Source organism: Gambusia affinis, linkage group LG09, assembly GCF_019740435.1.
Source record: "Gambusia affinis linkage group LG09, SWU_Gaff_1.0, whole genome shotgun sequence".
Taxonomy (NCBI): Eukaryota; Metazoa; Chordata; class Actinopteri; order Cyprinodontiformes; family Poeciliidae; genus Gambusia; species Gambusia affinis.
In genome coordinates this window covers 14,764,277-14,783,932 of record NC_057876.1, presented here as the reverse complement: position 1 = coordinate 14,783,932, position 19,656 = coordinate 14,764,277, and the positions used below count along the sequence as shown (strand labels likewise).

The window sequence follows — 19,656 nt, the reverse complement described above, 5'->3', positions numbered from 1 at the left end:
ATATGAATGAGAAGGTTTGAATGACCTCTTCTTTTCTTTTATTGTCTCCAGTTAAAAAAGACCAGGATGGTGGACAGGAAAAGCAGACACAGAAGAAGAAGGTGAAGGAGCTAAAGGTTCTTGACTCGAAATCTTCACAAAATCTCTGTAAGTCGCTTATACAGAAAAAAAAATTTAGAAGTACTTTCTTTTGTTTTTGTTCATGAGACAATGTTTTTCTTTGTGCCTTCTTCATGTAGCAATTTTTCTGGGATCATTCCGTCTTCCTTACGAGGAGATCAAGAATGCAATCTTACAAGTCAATGAGAATATTCTCACAGAGTCCCTGGTTCAGGTACCAAAATCAGTCTACCAAAGAGGTCAAAGGTTATGTTTAGGTTTCCATTTTTTATGGAACTTTCCCTGTTAGTCAATACAAAGAGGGGGAAGCTACATCTAGTTTTACGTTCTTCAGTTACGTGCCATTTTATTTTATATTTGCACCCATTAAAAAAGTTGCCTTGTCTTTTAAAAATTACATATAATAGGATGTAATTGTATAGGAGTCTCTACATGTTTATTTGTTTAATTAACTTTATATTTTCTCCATGTCTCAGTCTATTTTATAAATAGTCTGACATGTATTGGTAAAGTGGTAACTTCAGGCACACATGAATATAATTTTCTATTTTGGTCTCTGTATCACATAGAACCTGCTAAAACAGCTTCCGGGTCCTGAGCAGCTAGGTGTTCTTGGGGAGATGAAGGATGAATACGACGATCTGGCCGAGTCTGAACAGTTTGGAGTAGTGGTAGGAAACTATCATCACACACAAATGCAAATAAAGATAAAACACAATGAATGAAACACAAGATATGTGCATATTAAGGTATATTTGATGTTTGAACTCTTAAAATAAGCAGATATTAATGTTTTCAGAGTCTCATGTAATTCTGGGTTTTAGCTATACAAAGTGGCTGTCATCTCTTACCCCGCGAATACTGGAGTCTCATGAATTATACATAGCCGTTTTGTTTTTGTGAACAGCTTAAATGGCAACTGGTTTAAGTATCCGAATGTTCTGGACTTACTAATGTAATTTATATGTATGTGTATATATATATATATATATATATATATATATGTGTGTGTGTGATGACTGAGGCCAAACATGCCAGGGACTTTGGTTTGACATCATCACATTTAAAATGTTGACACTGAGCGCTGCCAGTGTACGGGACACAAAATATTCTCATGCCCACAAAGTTCAGCTGTCTTAGATTGGCTGTTACTAATGCACATCTGTGTTAATACACACACACTCACATACTGGCAACCACTGCACCAAGAAGGGCCCTCTAATCCTCCATACTCTGGTTTCTCCAGATGTCCAGTGTGAAGCGACTGATGCCACGGCTTCAGGCCATCCAGTTCAAGCTGCAGTTTGAGGAGCAGCAGAACAACATCAAGCCAGATCTGGTGGCTGTGACAGCTGCCTGCGAAGAGCTAAGGAATAGCAACACATTTGCCAAGTTGCTGCAGATCATCCTTCTAGTTGGGAACTACATGAATTCCGGCTCTCGAAATGGAGCCGCATTCGGCTTCTCCATATCCTATTTGTGCAAGGTGAAGAATAGATATGTTTTTTTAGGGGGGAAATGGATACTATTCTCAAGAGGACTTTGATGTGGAAACATTGAACAATGACTTGAATAATGGACTGTTATACATAGTTCTTTCTTTGCAAAACTATTGATACTTCTTTTTGTCATGTTATGTTACACACACTAGCCTCAGTGCATTTTCTTTTTGATGTCATAAACCAACACAAACCAACTGTAATATATATATATTTTTTTTTTAGCAACAAAAGATCTGAAAAGTGTGGAATCAGTTTATATTCAGCTACTTGTATCACTGCTTTGCAGAACCCACTTTTACTGCAATTATAGCCTCACAGCTTTGGCTTTCTCTGCCACATTTCCACATAAAATGACCTACTGAGAATTCAAACTGGGAAGCATCTCCCCCCTAACACGTATCCCGTACTTCCTTACCGTATGCACTGTACATTTCTTTCTGCACTTCCACATATACCTTTTCTTTCTTCCTGCACCATCACCCTGCTACCTCTAACCAAGCCTAACTAGTTTTCTTCTACTTTGCTTATTGTTACCTTTAACTTTAGCTGAATTGTTATATGTTCATTTGTAAGATGCTTTAAACAACAGGTGTCTCCCAAATGCATGAACATAATTTTCAAGTTCTTGCCACAAATTCTCATTTGGATAGGTCTGGGCTTGGACTAGGCCATTCTAACTCAAGCATTTGCATCTAGAATAGAAATTAATAAAATAGAAATAACCTTTTTTCTCCCTAAGTGAGGAAATTCACGTCTAACTGCACCTGAATTTGGCATGTCATCTTTTTTTTGACTCTTATTTATTTTTCAGCAAAGTCCATCCAAAGAAACATGGACTGGAGCTAAATCCAGAGCTAGGTTTAGCTCTAGATTTGATAATGAAGGAAGCATAATATAAATGCATACTACACTTCTCAGATAATTGCATAAGATGCAATACACTAAAGTTCTGGAGAGATGAATAGTGTTAGTCATATCTCTAACACTAATTTGGCACTAATTTCATCTGCCAACTAATTTTACACAGTTTATTGATAGTGATAGTAGATATTTAAAATTTTAATGGAGTGTGTTAAGTAATTTATCTGGTTTCAGTGCCTACATCCTGTTAACTTTAACACTCAAAGTCAGACTTAGGAAAACAGAAAACATGCAGACATTTGATGTTTGATAGATTTTTCCATGTGATCCTATTTAAAATCTATTCTGTTTTCCATTAGCTGCGCGACACCAAGTCAGCTGATCTGAAGCAGACGCTGCTCCACTTTCTTGCTGATGTTTGCAATGAGCAGTATCCTGATGTTATGAAATTTCCTGAAGAGCTTATTCATGTGGAAAAGGCCAGCAGAGGTATATAGGACACTCAGCCTTTAATCTAATCCAGTTTAAGCAATTAACTATCCACTTCACCTGGTTTTACCTACAAGACATGTAGTTAAGATAGTTGCACATTTTCTTACTGTAATCTGTATGTAATAAATGAAATATTTTGAGATTTTAAATGCCATATACCTTATAAATAATGATTCAGCTATAGATCCATAATCAAAAAATTTGTGAGACTGATTTCAATACTTAAAGCTTATTATTATTAGTATATATTAATTCTAATGCAATCTGACATGGTTATATTACAGTCTTAACATTTCATTTTTTTTTGTCATGCAGTTTCTGCAGAGACGATTCAGAAGAATTTGGAGCAAATGGGGCGTCAGATCAAAAGCCTGCAGAAAGATCTGGAAACTTTCCCTCCTGCACAAAATGAAAATGACCATTTTGTGGAAAAGATGTCTATATCCATTGTCTAGCTGATATAATACCAGTATTCTTATAAGAAAAAAAACACAACAAATTTTGTATTGCTTCAACAACTAGCTGACTGTGATGTGAGTTTTATGTACCTTAACTGTATGATTTCACAGCTTTGTAAGCTACGCTCAAGAACAGTTTGAGAAACTGGATGGGATGCATAAAAATATGGAGAAGCAATATACTGAACTTGGAGACTACTTCGTCTTTGATCCAAGAAAGATCTCAGTGGAGGAGTTCTTTGGAGACATCCACAACTTCATAAACATGTTCCAGGTGTGTGCTTGGAAAAAAATGGTTGTTTTAGTTTAAATACAGAAATCTTTACAGATGGTGTAAAGAAATGGAGTTTGAATTATGCCATAGATGAGAGGCAATTAAAACTAGACTTCAATCATGTCAGTTTATTCTGTGTTTTAACAGTAAATTTGCCTCGGGAATGTTTTACTTGTTTTATCGGTTTCAGGTTGTAACCATCAGTCTCTGCTTTTGAAGTTTTGTTTACATTTCACACCTTCTTCAGATGCCTCTTTACTGATGATGCATAGACTTGAAATACTCCTTTCTATTCTTGCACTGACTTAGTCATAATTGCTGTGTTGTTGTTTTTTTTTTTCTTCCTCTTACAGCAAGCGGTGAAAGAGAACCAGAAGAGGAAGGAAGCTGAAGAGAAGATCAGGAAGGCCAAGCTGGCTAGAGAAAAAGCAGAGAAGGAGAAGGAGGAGAAACTAAAAAGAAGCCAGCTTCCCGACATCAATGCAGGTCATGATTTCAGAGTCTTTTGTCTTTACCTGTGTGTGACTGAAGCAGACTCATACAATCCAGATTTCTTCATTTGTATTTCTCTCACATTCCAGTTGGGGGCAGTCAGAGTCCACACTTCTGCTTAATATGTTTGTGTGTCAGTGTGTGAGTGTAGATGATGAAGCCTTCCATATTTTTAGACCAGAGTTAATCTGATGTTTATGACTTGTTTTGAAGCAATGAACAATGAAGCTTCAGATAAAGTGAAGTCACGGAGATGGATCCAAGTAACGGCTTGACCCTTTTTCATGCCTCTAAAGTTTTGGGTGATTTTCTTTCATGACACAAAAGTGGTTTAAAAAAAGCAACTTAAATCTTTTTATCAGCAATTGCAGATTTCCAGCCTTCTATTTGATGCTAAAAATGCTCTTAGCGTATTGCCCCATGTAATACAACCCACCACTCTCATCCCTGCATGCACAGTTAGCACTCAAATCCTGCCTTGCAGACACACATTTATGCACAGAGACTTTTCCCCCTCTTTCAGGCTGTGACCTACTTTTAGTACATTCCTCCTCTTTCTGGCTCCATTTGGGTTCTCCAGAGACTCTGCTCTTCCAGGGTCAAACTTTTTACAGCCTCAGTGCATTTCATCTAGGGACTGATTCTGTTTTGCTTTGCTCATGTGCTAAAAAGAACTCTTGTGGCTAATAGGAGTAGTTTCTTTTTGTGTTTGCAGCTTAACAAAAGTTTTTTTATGGATGTGCCATCTGGCATGTCATCTTTTTTTTCCTGACTCCTATTTATTTTTCTGCCATTCATGTAAACTTTAAAAGAAGCCCTACGCTGGATATTGTTTCATCCATGTTGAAAAACTTGAAACATTTGTTGCTGATGGTGATTAAATTTCATGGTCATCCTCTGGGAGCACACACTATAGTAACTTCATAGAACTTGAAAGATAAGCACATGTCTGTGTGAGTGGGGGATCATTTACATACAGGTGGCACTTTTGACTGCGCCTGCAGCCAGGAGTCATTCAACCCCCCCTATTTGAATTCAACCATACACAAATCAGTCTGATATTTGCACACCTGCTCTTTGTTTTGCATTTGTTTATTACCCTCATACTACAATTTAGTTGAACAAAGTGTCCTTTCAGTAGCTGGTCTTTAACACGCTGATATTTCTGTTTTTATTTGCTCCTCTGGTTTGCTATCTCACATGCTGTCACTATCTCATGATTTCACTTAATGCTTCTGTCTTTTTTTTTTTTTTGGTCTCTGTGTGTAAATCCCAAATGCTTGTAAAAAAAAAAACTTGGAAAGGTCAGTGTGTGTTTGCAGTTTGTGGCCTTCTCATTCCTATGTGACTCAGTATGCACGTGTTTAAACACATGATGATAGTAACTATGAACTGCTGTGAATGGCTCATTCTTCAGGGAGTCTGTGAAGGCTATAGCTCCTCACATACTTAAATTATCTAATCATGTGTTTTGACTATATCTGAATGCCCTGGGGGTCAGGATGGTGAACAGGGTCAGGAGTTTGATGCCACACCCAAAGGTCCACATTCTCCATCTGGACTTCAAATGTGACGTTTGCACTCATTAGATCTGACGGCTGCTGTACCGTATATTTACAACTAGATGTCAGTGGTGTCCGCAAAAGGCTGTCGGAGGCTGCGTGTTCTCAGAAAGGGTGTGTGCTGATGTGGTTTGAACAAATTCAAGTGCTGGTATGGGAACTGCCACTGGGAGTGCTCACACTCCACACATAGAGTGAGCAGAGCAGCGATGAGGTGTGTGGGGGAGGGGGCGGAGGAGAGCAGGGCAGCAGCAGATGGTTTGCTGCAGATTAGGCTGTGTTGTCGTCGCTTTGAAAAGAGGGTAAGATGAAGGTAGGAGAAAAGCAGGAGATATGAGAGGATGAAATGGGATAAGCCTGGCTTGCCTCACACTGCGATGCTGTGAAAGAGGGATTCTGCTTTAGCACATTAGAAAAATAAAATTCCTGTCTCCATATCTCAGCTGTGGTGTTTTTCACAATATGTTATATTCTTTGTTTACAGTCTACTTCATTTAGTAAATTATGTCATTAATATTCTCATTAGCAACTGTGTGAACATCCACTAGAGGTGTTGTTGCTTCACAAAAGACACTGTGCAATGTGTGTGTGAGTGAAGAGGAGGGAAACGTGGGTGGGTGTATTTGTTGCACAGGAACACGCCTGCGTGTGGGTGTGTGTGTGTGTGTGGGTTTCAGCAGATCTGATCCAGATAGACAGCTTTAAAAACTTACACTCTAATCCTATTGCACTAATTAATCCGTCTTACCATCTTAGTTGCTCTAAGTGCTGCTACTCCGTTTCATGCACTCTGCTGTTTATGTACGAGAAGCCACCTTGTTTTTGATGCTTTAGCTTTGGCCACATTGATTTCAGAAGCATTTTTCAGCATCTAATCACAAAACAAACATATATAATTATCTACATTAATCCTGACTAACTTACCATGATCTCTCCAAAGTGGCTGAATCCTGGAAAGTTTTCACACTTTTCACCTTTATTATTAACAAGTTGAACTTTGTTAAAGTGGGGGGTTTTTTCAGTTTAAAAGATCCAATACTACATGTTGTCAGCTATAACTGGAAAAACAAAGTGCAAGAGAGCATGGGCTCACTATAAATTTTTTTTGTTTTCTTTGGGTGTTTCCTGAGACCAAGAAAAGCATATCTAGTAAACAGCCAGTTTACTGTTTGACCTCAGAAGTGCCTCCAGTTTATTTTCACAAGTAGGTCTGTGTGTTTCTGTGCCTCCATGACTGCTTTAAGCCAACCATGTGATTAGCGTAAGTGGAAATATGCCAGATGTGTTCACCCTGAAGAGGAAAACTGCAGTCTGTTTTCTTTTTCTGCTCTTTCGGTGCAGTTCCAGCTCTTGGACATTGAGGGGTGTATGTGAACCACGTAAGACTCAGAGAGTGATCCTTGCAGAGAGACTTTCTCAGACATGACAGGCGACACCACAGACCATCTGGTGCATGGCTTACTGCAGGATTAAACCCTGTGTGTTGGTGTGAGCTTGGCATGTGCTCTATGTTTGGGGGTTGGGAAGGTGATGGAATAAACCTTTAACCCTAAGGCCTACTGCCCCTCTTCCAGAACCCTTCGTCCCTTTTCAGAGTCAGAGAGACATAATTAAAAGCATCTGTCTGTGTGCTAAACTCTGCCCCCGACTTCTGCCCATGAAGAACACACACACACATGCATGCACACAGTGGGCACCCCATAACCAGACAAAGGTATGAAGCACTTTTGTCTGGTAATGGTCCTCAGACACAGAGACTGTGCCGAGGATCAGGATGTAAACAAACAGACAGAGCCCACCATCACAGATGACACAGGCAAACAGCCACAAACTCCAGATTTATATTCAGTCAGTACAAATTTAAAATGTAGGCCTCAATTACTCATGCATTTTGGAGAATTTGTGGCTTTATGGGGTGTGTCTTTTTAGTTGGGGGTTTATATATTTTCAGAAGATGGCTTCCTCAGACTGAACCATGCAGCTTTTAGCAGTGATGGCTTAACTAGGTCACTGCCCATCTGGGTTAATGAAAACAACCACATGTCGGGAACATCTATCCATTTTCTATGTATGTATGTTTGCAATTAAGAAAAATGACCACCCAGATAATTTAGCAAAAGCAATCTTTTATGATCAGGAAAGAAAATGAGTGATCAGAAACTGGTGCTGATTTATACTGACCCTCTGATTTAGGTAGTTATTTTTTTTAATTAGAATAGATAGATATTTCCATGTAAATCCACTTAAGATAAATTAACATTTGTTGATGCATTTCTGACATTGTGTTGTTTTTTTTTGTTTTTCTTTACAGAGGGTGATGAAACTGGTATCATGGATGGCCTGTTGGAGGCGCTGCAGTCAGGTGCTGCTTTCAGAAGGAAGCGAGGACCTCGACAAGCAGGTACCCATTCTCTCTAAACATGGTGGTCTTTCAGCTTCCTTTCCTCCCAGACAGATGTGTTTTAGACCTACTGGGCAGAAACACATCCTGCATCTGTGACTTATTTGCCCTCATTTCACTGTGTGTGTCTGTGTCAACGCTCTGCAACAGATTTGTTTATCGTCCCCATCTCTGTTGCATGCCTCAGAGGTGGCACGGGTTGGTTTAATTCTTGGGATGTAGTAGCAGAGAACAAAGCCAGTGGCATCAGATGCTGGCACAACAACAAAGTAAAGCGAGGGTGCCACGAGTGGTTGTGGGCAGCAAAAAAATTTAGTGCGGCAAATGATAAAGGTGTGGTCATAGAATAGGAAAATAGAGATTTAAATCTAGGGAAAGAACCAAGCAAAATGCGAGTGGAAACTTAAATAAAAGGACATCAGGGCATAAGAAATGAGATACAGATGTTATACATGTTTTTTTTTTTTCTTTTAAAAAGTGTTATGCTTAGAATGCCAGTTTGGAAAGTAATTGTTTCTTTATTTTGTGAAACTTTACTGACTGTTCTGAAGTTAAGGTGTTTTTTTTGTTAATCTTTTGGAGATTAGTGGCCATTTGCAAAATTATTTTCAGTCAGACTTGCTTTCTTACAATAGGTCAAATTAATCCTCTCCTACATTAGTAAAATGTCTTTGAAAATCCATCTTTTAATTAAAAGTAATCATTCAGTGAAGGGGATTTCAAAATTTTTTAAATATATTTTTGTGAGCATTATATTTATTGACATCTCAAATATTAATGTACTTGAAATATTTGTGTGTGTTTGTGTAGAAATATGAGATAGAGACCAACTTGTCCTAGCCACTGTTTAAAAATGAGAAATCCAGGAAAACATGTCATTCAACTAAGGCAGATTTATGTTAATTTTGCAGAGCTGAGTCAGCACTCTGCAGAGTCTATTTGGTCCTTCTCAGGTAATTTAACTCTTTCAGTTATTTCAACAAGAGATTGGGTCATTTTAACACTTGAAAAAGTGAAAACTACTTTAATCTCTTGTTGAAATAACCCTGAAAGAGTTAAATTAATTCTGAAAAGGCCCAAATAGACTCGGCATAGAGCTGATTTACTCTGCCAAATTGGCTGTTTACTCTGAGCAATTATCCACAAATTTGGCCTTCTGGTCACACCACCTCAGTGAAATCAACAATGAACACACTTTGGACAACAACTTAACCTGATTGTTGTTTCAGGAAAGTTATGCGTTACCATACGAGTTAGATAATGTCCAGTGGCCATTAACAGTAAGCAAGGGAGATGGTGTGTGTGTTCATTCACATGCAGTTTAGTGTATGTTTTCAAATTGTAGAGGAGTCTGTGCAACCCAATCTGTCCCTCAATAGAAGCCAGATGTGCAGCTTTGTTACAGCGCAGGGTAGGTAGCTCAAAGTCAGAGGGGTAGACTGCGTTGCTTTTTTCTTTAGATCTGAATTTTTTAAAACTTCAATCTTACTTATGCTTTCATTTTAATCAGTAAATGTGTTTACATTTTGTTGTTGACTTGCTCTAGCAGTTGTAACACTCATGCTGTGGTCCTGAGTTGACCTCAGTGAGGAAATATTTGAGTGCAGAAAGCTCTGCCGTAATAAACAGCACTGTTGCATTTGTTCCAAATTCACTGAGACAAAAGTGTGGGGCGAACTGGAGGGAAAAGAGAACGGGAAGAAAAAAAAGAAACGGGGGCCCAGTCTGGGGTTACGGGAAGGAAAAAAAAGAAACTGGGGCCCAGTCTGGGGTTACGGGAAGAAAAAAAAAGAAACTGGGGCCCAGTCTGGGGTTCACTCAGTCATCCATAACACTGTTTGGGCACCTAACACTCCTTTACAGGGAAACCTTGATCATTTCTGTGAGAGAAAGAAATGTGTTTTCCTCCCTTATTACAAGAGGATGATCTGGAAAGTTTGTGCAGTGCAAAGCTGAATGTCTCCTTTTCTACACTGTCCCTTTTTTTTCTTACTCTTCCCAAGTCTAGAGTTTTCTGACTCTTTTGAAGCTGGGCTGTGGTTTATTTACGGTCTTTGTGAGAAGTTTATATTATCCACAGCCATGTTTAAAGGTCATTTCTTTAGTTTCCCATGTTGTGTTTGGAAGGCATGAGGCCAGAAAACCGCTTCACCAACACTAGAGGATGGTATTTTGTTTTTGTGTGTGCGCACAAGTTTTACTGGATGAGTTGAGTCAGAGTTCTTTATTTAGTGAAGCTGGAGGAGATTTATCTTGATTCTCTCTCTGTTGACGCATATCTGGCGTTTTTTTTTTTTTTTTTTTTTTATAGCCTTGGCTGCCTCCTCTCCAGAATGTGAGTGGATTTTGTAAGTTTCAACTTAATATAAAAACTCTGTCACAGGATTACTCTGGATTGTTTACTTAAAATCATTTAGGAAATGATTGTGAAGTTGGGACATCCTCTGCTTTGACAGCTCATAAGAAAATAATTTTCATTTGAGGCTATTACTCATCCGTTCCAACGCCTGCTATTGTGACACATAATATGCATCTCTCCCCTGGGCCAACATAACCAGATAATGGCTTTACTGCAATCTAATTGCTTGTCCCTGCAGCTAAAAGAGAGCAAAACACTATTAGTTTAATCCTTGATGGTGAAGAGTTTGGCATCATCAGATGTGACACAAACTGTTTCCAAAGACTCAATAAGTATTTATTTAAGATGTCCTGAAGTGAAGTTGAGTGTTTCAGATATTTTAAAAATTGTTTCTAGTCACATTTTACATTTCAAATAATAACATTTCCAAAACTGAGGCAAACTAGTTAATGTCAAAGCTCTGTAGCCTGGACTAAAGTGACATCACTGATTGGCTTCAGGATTTACAACGCGTTTCTTTGTTTCTGTTACAGAAATGAATGTTTAAGCTTTTCTAAGAAGTAGGCAGACGTCTTCACATAATAACATTAGACTAATATAAATATTTGACCATCTACTACTGTCATTTCCAGGCAGAGTTGTCTTTCCCCTGATTAAATCCTGATTATTTTAATCACCGTAAAGAAGTACATGTCCTGACCCACAACTATTAAAACAACAATTGTTTTTTGTTTTTTTTAAGTATTTGGAAAATGTATTTTAAAGGAGCTGATTGCAGTTTATAGCTTCTATCAATTAATCCAATAAAAGTAACCATTTTGTCAAAAACATGCAATTGTTTTTCAAACATATTGACTGACTCTTGTGCCTCATTTGGATTGGTTGGAGGGCTTGCATCTTTCTGTCAATGGCAACATATTGTTCCTCTAAATTTCTGAATCTGGACTCTGATATTTTTCATTCTGATTTTGTTCCTAATGTCTGTCGGTATGCGAAGAGTTCCTCTCCCCTTTGTATCCACCACTCACAGCTGCAGTGACTGCAAACGACACCGCTGAGCAATAAAAGACCACCGAGGGCCTATTGAGTGTGTCGTCATGCTCATTGTGTCGCTTCGGTTTTACTGAATGGTGTGCCACGAGGCTGGGGAGCCAATCTGCCCACTCACCTTTGACCTGTACCTCTGATCTGTGTTTGTGTGCATGTGGGATCCTCAGCTGCCTACCCTCCGTCTGTCTGCCACCCCTCCTTCCTAAAGCACAAAAAGACAAAACACACACGCCAGATGCCCGCATGCCGATACAAACACATGCAAATGACTGAAGCTAAACGCACGTTAGAGGATGGACGTTTTTGTATGCAAAACGTCTAAGCTGTCAACTTCAAATCTTTAGTTTTGAAATGTTTCTGATATTTTTATATGAATTCACACTAAAGCAGCTCTGAAAAATCAGTTGATTTGTGTTCATACAGGATTTCTATGCTTTTTCAGCATTATTTAAGTCTAGATGAGTGTGGGAAAAGTTGACAAGTATATGGATTAATACTTGTATTTAGATTCTACGTTCTATTATCTAAATGTCATCCTCCTTTTCTTTCTTATATCTTTTCTTTTTCTCCTCCCTAAAGCCCTTCCGTCTTTTTGTTCTACCTTGTGCCGTTCCCTGTTTCCTTTGTCCTTCCTTCCTGATGCCCTGCCTCTATTTACTATATTTGCCTCTGTGTCTTCCTTTTATGTTTTTCTGGTGTTTACTACTCCTTCACTATTTGTGTCTCATCCTTGTCCTACCTTCATTCCTTTCTTATGTCTAACCCTTACTTTCTTTCTTGTGTCTTCTTTCCCTTTATTTTTAATATTTTTATAAGCGTGTGTACTCTAGAAGTCTTTAGAATATACATGCTAAAGTTAACTAAGAATTTATGACAAAGTAAACACAAAGAAGTCTCAACCTTTTCTATTTGAGTCTGGAAAAGCTTGTATGCGTTTCATGAGAATAAGTAAGAATCCTGAATCCTGTATGGATAAATGTTGTGTCTAAACGCACTATAGACCCATCTGCTGGGTCATGACCCGGAGTGCAGCATCCAATGATGGAGGCGACTTCCTGACAAAGTACCAATCACAACAGAGAGGAGGAGATAAAGAGCATAGCAACAATACAGAGAGGCACACGCTGTCTGAGTAGTCTGAAAATCCAACATCTGAAGGAATGCTTTCACAGATGCTCCCAAACACCAGCTACCATATAGACGTGTAAAGAAGGATCGGTCCAACTAGACAAAGGTCTAGCTATGAGTCAAGCTATGACTGAAGAAGCAGTGACATCACATGTGTCAATACTCACAAACACAATGAAATGCAACAATGTGGCCCAGAGGCAGAAAATGCTTCATGTTTTAGCATCAATAGTTTCCTCAACAGCTTGCAGTGATGCTAGATGATGTCACTATTTCCCACAATCCTCAGCCATAGAGCAGCAGTGTATTACCCACAGCAGCCTGAGGAGGGAGGTATGTGTCCCTGGTAAAATGAAAACCAAGCTTTACTTATATCTGCAGATACACCATTATCTTAGCTACATCAACATCATTATGTTGTCCTGTGTCTTTCTGGGCCATAAACAATATGCACAATACAGAACGGAGGTTTCAGCCACATCTTATTCCCTCGTACCTCCGAGAAGTCTGACTTTCCTGTAAACTATTAGTGTTTTTTGTTCTTGAATTACAAAGATGTCTGAAAAGTTTACTTATAAATACCTTCAACACAGAAATGTATCTGAAAGGCTGAAAAGTGGGGAAGTAAGACATTTAAAAAGCCTTTAAAGATTCTGATCTTTTTGTTTGGTTTTTAAAATGTTTTCAGCTTCTAGCTCCTTTGGAGTTACCTAGTTGAAGCTAAAATACAAATTTATAAAGCAGTGTTAAATGTTGTTTAAGATTGACTCAACTAAAGTGGAAAATAGGCTGCTACTTATACAGATCCAGTTTAAAGCTCTTTCCTTTTAGTAAGTTGGCTAGATAAACACAACACCAATTTATCCCACAAGTTCTATTTTTTTTATTTTTTATTTTTTTTTTCTGCCTGACTCCGCTATCAAATTTAACCGGTTCAGCAAACAAAACAAATCTTTCTGAAACTAACTGAAATGAATTTGAGTGAAAAAGGAGCGTTTTAAGAAAGGCTGAGGAAATGTTGCTCTAAAAAGAGTGAGAGATCTGGAAGCATCATTTAAAAGTGAAGGACAAAAAGATAACTTTGAGCGCTATTGCCTACCTGCACAAAGCTGCAGAGCATCTCTCATCCAGACCCTTATTGGTTAACGCAAGAATCACAACACATTGTACAGCAGAACATTATCTCTCATCAGGTGCTCATTACATCGTCTCCTGCAGTGTAATGTGTTGCAGACTTCTTTCACTCGGCTTTTGGTGCCACAAAGCCCCCTACAGTGTGCAAACATTCATCAGTAAACAGACCATCAACAGCCTTTTTCAGCCCAACAGATCCTGCAAATATGCTGCAGCCACGAAGCTTCATGCCAGCCACATGAAACATTTAGTCCACGTCCGAGCTGGTCACCATGTTCAAAGTGCATGCACCTTGTTTAGTAATGCGTGAAGAAATACTGCAGTGAGTTTGGTATTACAGCTCTATAATAGTGAAAGACCAATAAATGGTTTCTTAATTGAATAAAGTTTGACATTTGTCAAGACGTAGTTTATCTTCTCGATTTAGATGGGTTTTACTATAATAGTTCTTTTTACAGGCTGATTAATAACCTAACCTGAATTTATGTGGTCACTGGATTATAATTGATGTAGTTAAAACATAATCTTGATATTCAGAACATGACTGTAGTCAGTTCTTAGTAGTTTTAGCTGTAAAACCACAGGAAAATGTAGCAAAAACATTATTTTCTTTTTAAACGAACCAGTTCATTTCCCTTTTTTAATTTAGCATTATTTTCCTTTTGCTGCTTTTTGAAATCGTCTCAGTCCTGACAACAACACATAGTTGCTTCTAGTTTTAAGGACAGATTTAAGTTTTCACCAGATTTCTTTTGTCCAGATTGGGAAATGTCTGAAACTGAACACCAGTCAAAATGCTAGCTGTAGTCTGAGAGTACAAACCTTTATCTTCATACTTACAACCTCGATGTAAGTATGAGCCACTTAACTTAAATTAGGTTACGACTATATGTCTTATTACAATATTCTCTTAAAGTTCAGAGCCTCAATGCACATGAGAGAAACGCCAAAATACTTTCAACGTATTTCAGATCATCATATTTCTCTTCTTCTATTTAAACTTCAGGATTTTTTTTTTGTCTGAATGTGTCTGCTTCCCATGCTGCTTCCTCTTCCTCTCCTCCTCGGCTCTCGAGAGGAAGAGAAGGAGGATGAAAGAAGAGAAGCTGCGCTGACAGCCTTTGAAGAACTTTTTCTCAACGGGTTTCAACATGTAGGACAAGTTCGTCACACATGAAGTCAGCCACACCGACATGTGCCGTTTCTCATGGTTTTTGGGTCATTTGCATAATTTCTAATTAGCACATTTATGAGTAGGAAGGGGTTGAGTTGGCTAAAAATAGCGAGAGAAGAGGGAGTGTTTATGATGGGGAGAGATTGGTTTCCCACAGGAAACAGTGGAAGGTGATTGTTGCTACATTAGCTGTTGTGCTGTTTATTTTTAAAAAAAAAAGGATTACAGGCCAAAAGCTTGCAGCTCTGGATTCATACATGTTTCTCCTCTCTTTCTGTAGACTCAGTTTTGTCTCTGTCGCAGCTAGTTCTGGAAACGTGCTCGGTAAATCTGTGTGGAGTTTTTTTGTGTGTGCGTGTGTCTTGCATCTCGTGTTGCTTGTTAAACCACGGTTCATTTGCATGCCTATTTTTACTTACAGGACTGATGTTTGCTTTTTGGTTTTTGCATTGTTTGCGTGAGGAGTCAAGACCTCTAAACATTCACCTGGTGTAAAATGACAGCAAACACACAAGAGCAATCTTCCACTGACCTATATAGCTCAAAATGGCTGCTGCTGTACAGCTGTACTCCTACGCAGAAGAGTAAAGAGCGGTAAAGAATAGGAGCGATAAGACGGCTGCTGCTATGTAAGGAGATAGCTGTAAGCAGGTAGATGAATAAAAAGACAACATCCTCAGGGTCTGATCCGTCAGACTCCTTCTCTTCATGAAGTTTCTCTCTTATTTCTGTCAGCTTATTCCCTCTCTGACTCAAGCCTCTGTGGCCATTTCCGTCTCATTTTCATTCATCCCTCTGTCTTTAATCTTCCCACAGCATGAATCATCCTGCTGTTTAACCCGCTGCCTTACCTCATGGATTTTGCATACATCATTTCTGTTTGTTCCTCCCAACAACTCCACCTTGTCTTCACCCACTTCTCTCTTATTCCATTTTATTCCCCTATTTTGCTGCACTGTATCAAGAACAGATGGACTTTGATCTAACAATAGCACTAAGTTGTTCCAGATATTACATTGATGTGCTTCTCATACAAAAACCATATTGGGCTTCCGTCTGTTTTGATCAAGTTAAGTTGTGAAATTTCTTTTTGACTTTCTCTTTCAAGTCATCTCTGAATACAGTGGTGACTTCAGATCCTACACAATCTGAAAAATGTTTAGAAACCGCGGCTAACGCGCTTTAATGCTTTTCTTTCTTTCCATTTCATTTTTTGTTTCATTCATTCAATAAATATGAATAGTTCACGCAACAACTAAAAGAATGAATGAATGCAAAGCAGCAGCAAGAAGTGTAAACTTTTATCTGCCCCACCTATTCACATCAAGAGAAAATTAGCTATTGAATTTAGACAAAAAAAAAATCACAATAAAACATCATCCATTAGGATTTTCACATTTCTTAAGTATAGTTAGAGATTTAGGTTGTTTTTTTTTTTTTTTCCTCACTGTCAAGACTGTTGCATAAACTGACAGATTTAATTGAAATTAAATCTGGATCCATTTTTTTAAGCTGTTCTTTTTACGTTGTATTTATTTTCTCTTTTCAAGGTTTGTACTGTGTGTATAGATTTTAAAATATTGTACTCTAAAAATTCATTAAGTTTAACTGCATAAATATTAGGTTTGTGTGGTCTTTGTATCAACTTATGGCTCCAGGAGCTCTCTTCTGTAAGATAAAACTTGTATCTGTTTTATAAATACAACCTCAAGTTTCAATACAATATGTCAGATATGGAACAGTCTGTGAGTAATGCAAAAATATTCAAGGCCCGTTTATTTAGTAATTCCATTGCCTTATTTAAAATACCAATAGTTTTGGATATGATTTATACAAAATGTCCTTAACAAATGTACATCAGTGAGAACACCCAAAATCCTAATTTCTTTAGTTTTGTGTATCTCAATTCATCTTCAACATGTAATTGTGCATCAGCACAATGCATATTCATGCAGATTCATTGAGGTTTGTGTTTTTTTTTGTTTTTTTCTTAATCTCACTTTGTCGTTTTCCTTTCTCAGCCAACCACCGGCGAGCTGGTCAAGCAGTGACCAACATCCTGGCCAAAGAGCTGATGCAGGAAGAGACGACTTCATCCAGTAAAATCCCCAAAAAGAAGGCAAAGTCTGAAAAGGAGGAGCCAAATCTAGAACAAGCAGAATCCTTGGAGGACCTACTGGACCCTATTTCCTCTCGGTCTAGTTAGGCCTCCAAGTACAGAAGTTGATTTTTTTTTTTTTTACATGTATAACGGTATTGAAAACAGATTTTTATCCAATCCAGGGGCCAACAGCAACATGGTATTGTTTTCCGGATCCCTTTGTTTGCATGGATTATTTTCAGGATTTCTTTCCTGTTCTGGGTTAGAGAGAGGCAGAACCAGAGGGCCAGCCTCTCGCCTCAGCTTCTGAATGTTTGCCAGTTTCTTTCATCAGCATGCACCCTAAAGCTTAAAGTTTTGATCAAAGGGCATTTCCCAAAGACTTCCTCAAGACTGAATCACCTCCTTTTATTTCGTCAGCAATTTCCTGTCAGAAATTACGGCTTATTTCCAGGATCTCTGTACAATAGAAACTTTCTCATTTTTTCCGCAACAAGGTAAAACATACGTCTTTGTAACATTTTGTGATACTCTGCGTCTGTAATACTTTATCCACGTGTTTTATTGAAGTGCCAACGAGTCTCATAATTTCACTTGCAAGTGTAGTCGGTGTAGTTCCCACTGCAGAGAGCATGTGGACCAGATCATTACGCTTCACCTGAGTTTATCTTGTAGATTTATCTCAATGGTGTGCATCAAATAAATGGTTATTTTGTACAAATAAAAATGTAGACCATAACCTAAACTGTAATGGGGAGTGAATATACATAGAAACCAAAAATATTTTTCAGTGTGGTTTCATACAGTGTAGCCTCAGTAGTTTGCATTCCTCTGTTTTTTTTTTTTTTGTATACAAGAAAAACTTGAGTGCGAAATTATCCACTTATATTTAGTTTTGTGTGTGCGTGTGTGTGTGTGTGTGTGTGTGTTTGCTTGCAAGTTTCAGTGTTGGCGTGCACATGTGTGTTGCCATCTGTAATTACTGTTCAATACCAACTGGGCTGTCATGAATGATGATGTTGTGGTCTTTCTGCTGAGAGTATAGCACACTGGAAAACAGCCCAGAAACTGCTGAGACAAGTATCTGTGTTCACTTGTTAGTCTGTCTGTTCTCCCACTGAACTGCAGCCGTCGTCTCCGGATGTCTGGCCTCGCTCCTGTTTGTCTTCTGCAGCCTTCGGCAGACATGTTGCCATGATGGTTTGGTGTAAGACCTGACAGGAAGCACGCCAGGTGATGTCGGCTGCTCAATGCAGCGTCTCCTCCTATGCAAATCCTTCAGTGTAACCTGCAGCCCAGCTCCTTATAAGTCAGTAAGCACAGCACTGATATGGTATGTTCTGTAAAAGTGAATGTTTATTACTTTTTTTCTTTGTTTACTTTGAGAGAAAGTGGCACTTAAAGGTCATGAATGGATTCCAGTGAAGCACTAGAGGTGTGGTTATGTCTGAGCCTGGATCTAGTGCTTTATTTTAATCTTGAAACACAGGAATTATCCACCTGCACAAAACATCTCATTGCTCAGAACACCACTGGAATATTCTGCCTGAGTTTTTTTTTTTTTTTTTTTTTGCTGTACTTTTTTTTTTGGTCCTTCAATAACATTGTTCTAAATAAACTTTTACAATAATTTTAATGATTTTTTTTCAGCAATTGCTTTACACAATAAGAAAATGCACATCCCTTCTGTAATTTTGAATTAAAATGTCTTAAATTAAAGTGATCAGATAAATCCAAGGATTTTCCACGGCTCCAGTGTTTCCAGAGAGATTTTTCCAACATTGATTGCCAGTATCCAACAGGAAAGCCTTCTCTTTGTGAGTGTGTGTGTGTGCAGTGAGAGATATGGAAAATTACTCTGCAGTGTCATTGATACATGATTTTTTTTTTCTTAATTCATAGACATTTCTAACTGTTTTTATTTTTTTTATTTTTACTGACACAGTATTCTTGAAAGTCAAAATACTTATGTGGCTCAGTAGAGCAAAACTTTGTTCAGACCAGCAGGTTTCACAGGTTTAGCTGGCTTTTATTTCTAGACGCAGCTCTCATTGTGGGTAACCTTACTTTGGCTGTGAATGAAGAGTCGAGGGGCAAAAACGGGAAAAAAAAAAAAAACATTTTTCACACTTTCTCCATTTTCAATAAGTGCATCAAAACTTAAGAACTTCCACCAGTTTAGTATAATATACGTCAATCCGAACAGAAAGATAAAGTTTAGTCATTTGCCGTAATACATGGATAATCTTGTAACTCCATTTTCTTTTGGTAAGACGTGAGTTTTGAAGTAAAGACCCTGTAAATCAGTTTCTTGCTTGAATTCCTTTTTTTTAAAAAAAAATAATAATAAACAAGGGAATCCAGCAAAGCCTGAGTGGGGCAACTTTAGACTCTGCAACACAACATCCCAAAGTTTCCTGTCAACTGCAGAATTTTAGACGGTTTCAGACTAGAGTCGCACTCTGCAGCTCTTTAAAAATTATTTTGCCTATTTATAAGAATTAAAGAATCTCCAAATTTGGGAAAACAATATCCTAATTCTTTAGTG

The 19,656-nt window shown here is 38.2% G+C and overlaps 1 protein-coding gene across 2 annotated transcripts in view; it reads left to right on the top strand.

Annotated features, from left to right (window-relative positions):
* The window catches only part of LOC122836632 (protein diaphanous homolog 1), a 100,094-nt gene extending 81,267 nt beyond the window's left edge, over nt 1–18,827 (top strand). For both annotated transcript variants that reach the window (XM_044126341.1, XM_044126340.1), the window contains 10 exons: nt 52–147; nt 240–334; nt 690–791; nt 1,367–1,606; nt 2,843–2,972; nt 3,291–3,415; nt 3,543–3,707; nt 4,061–4,193; nt 8,073–8,162; nt 17,029–18,827. In XM_044126341.1, the coding sequence (XP_043982276.1) occupies nt 52–147; nt 240–334; nt 690–791; nt 1,367–1,606; nt 2,843–2,972; nt 3,291–3,415; nt 3,543–3,707; nt 4,061–4,193; nt 8,073–8,162; nt 17,029–17,213 (1,361 nt within the window). In that variant the 3' untranslated portion in view covers nt 17,214–18,827. The remainder of the gene's footprint in view (nt 1–51; nt 148–239; nt 335–689; nt 792–1,366; nt 1,607–2,842; nt 2,973–3,290; nt 3,416–3,542; nt 3,708–4,060; nt 4,194–8,072; nt 8,163–17,028) is intronic.
* The last annotated feature ends 829 nt before the right edge of the window (nt 18,828–19,656 follow it).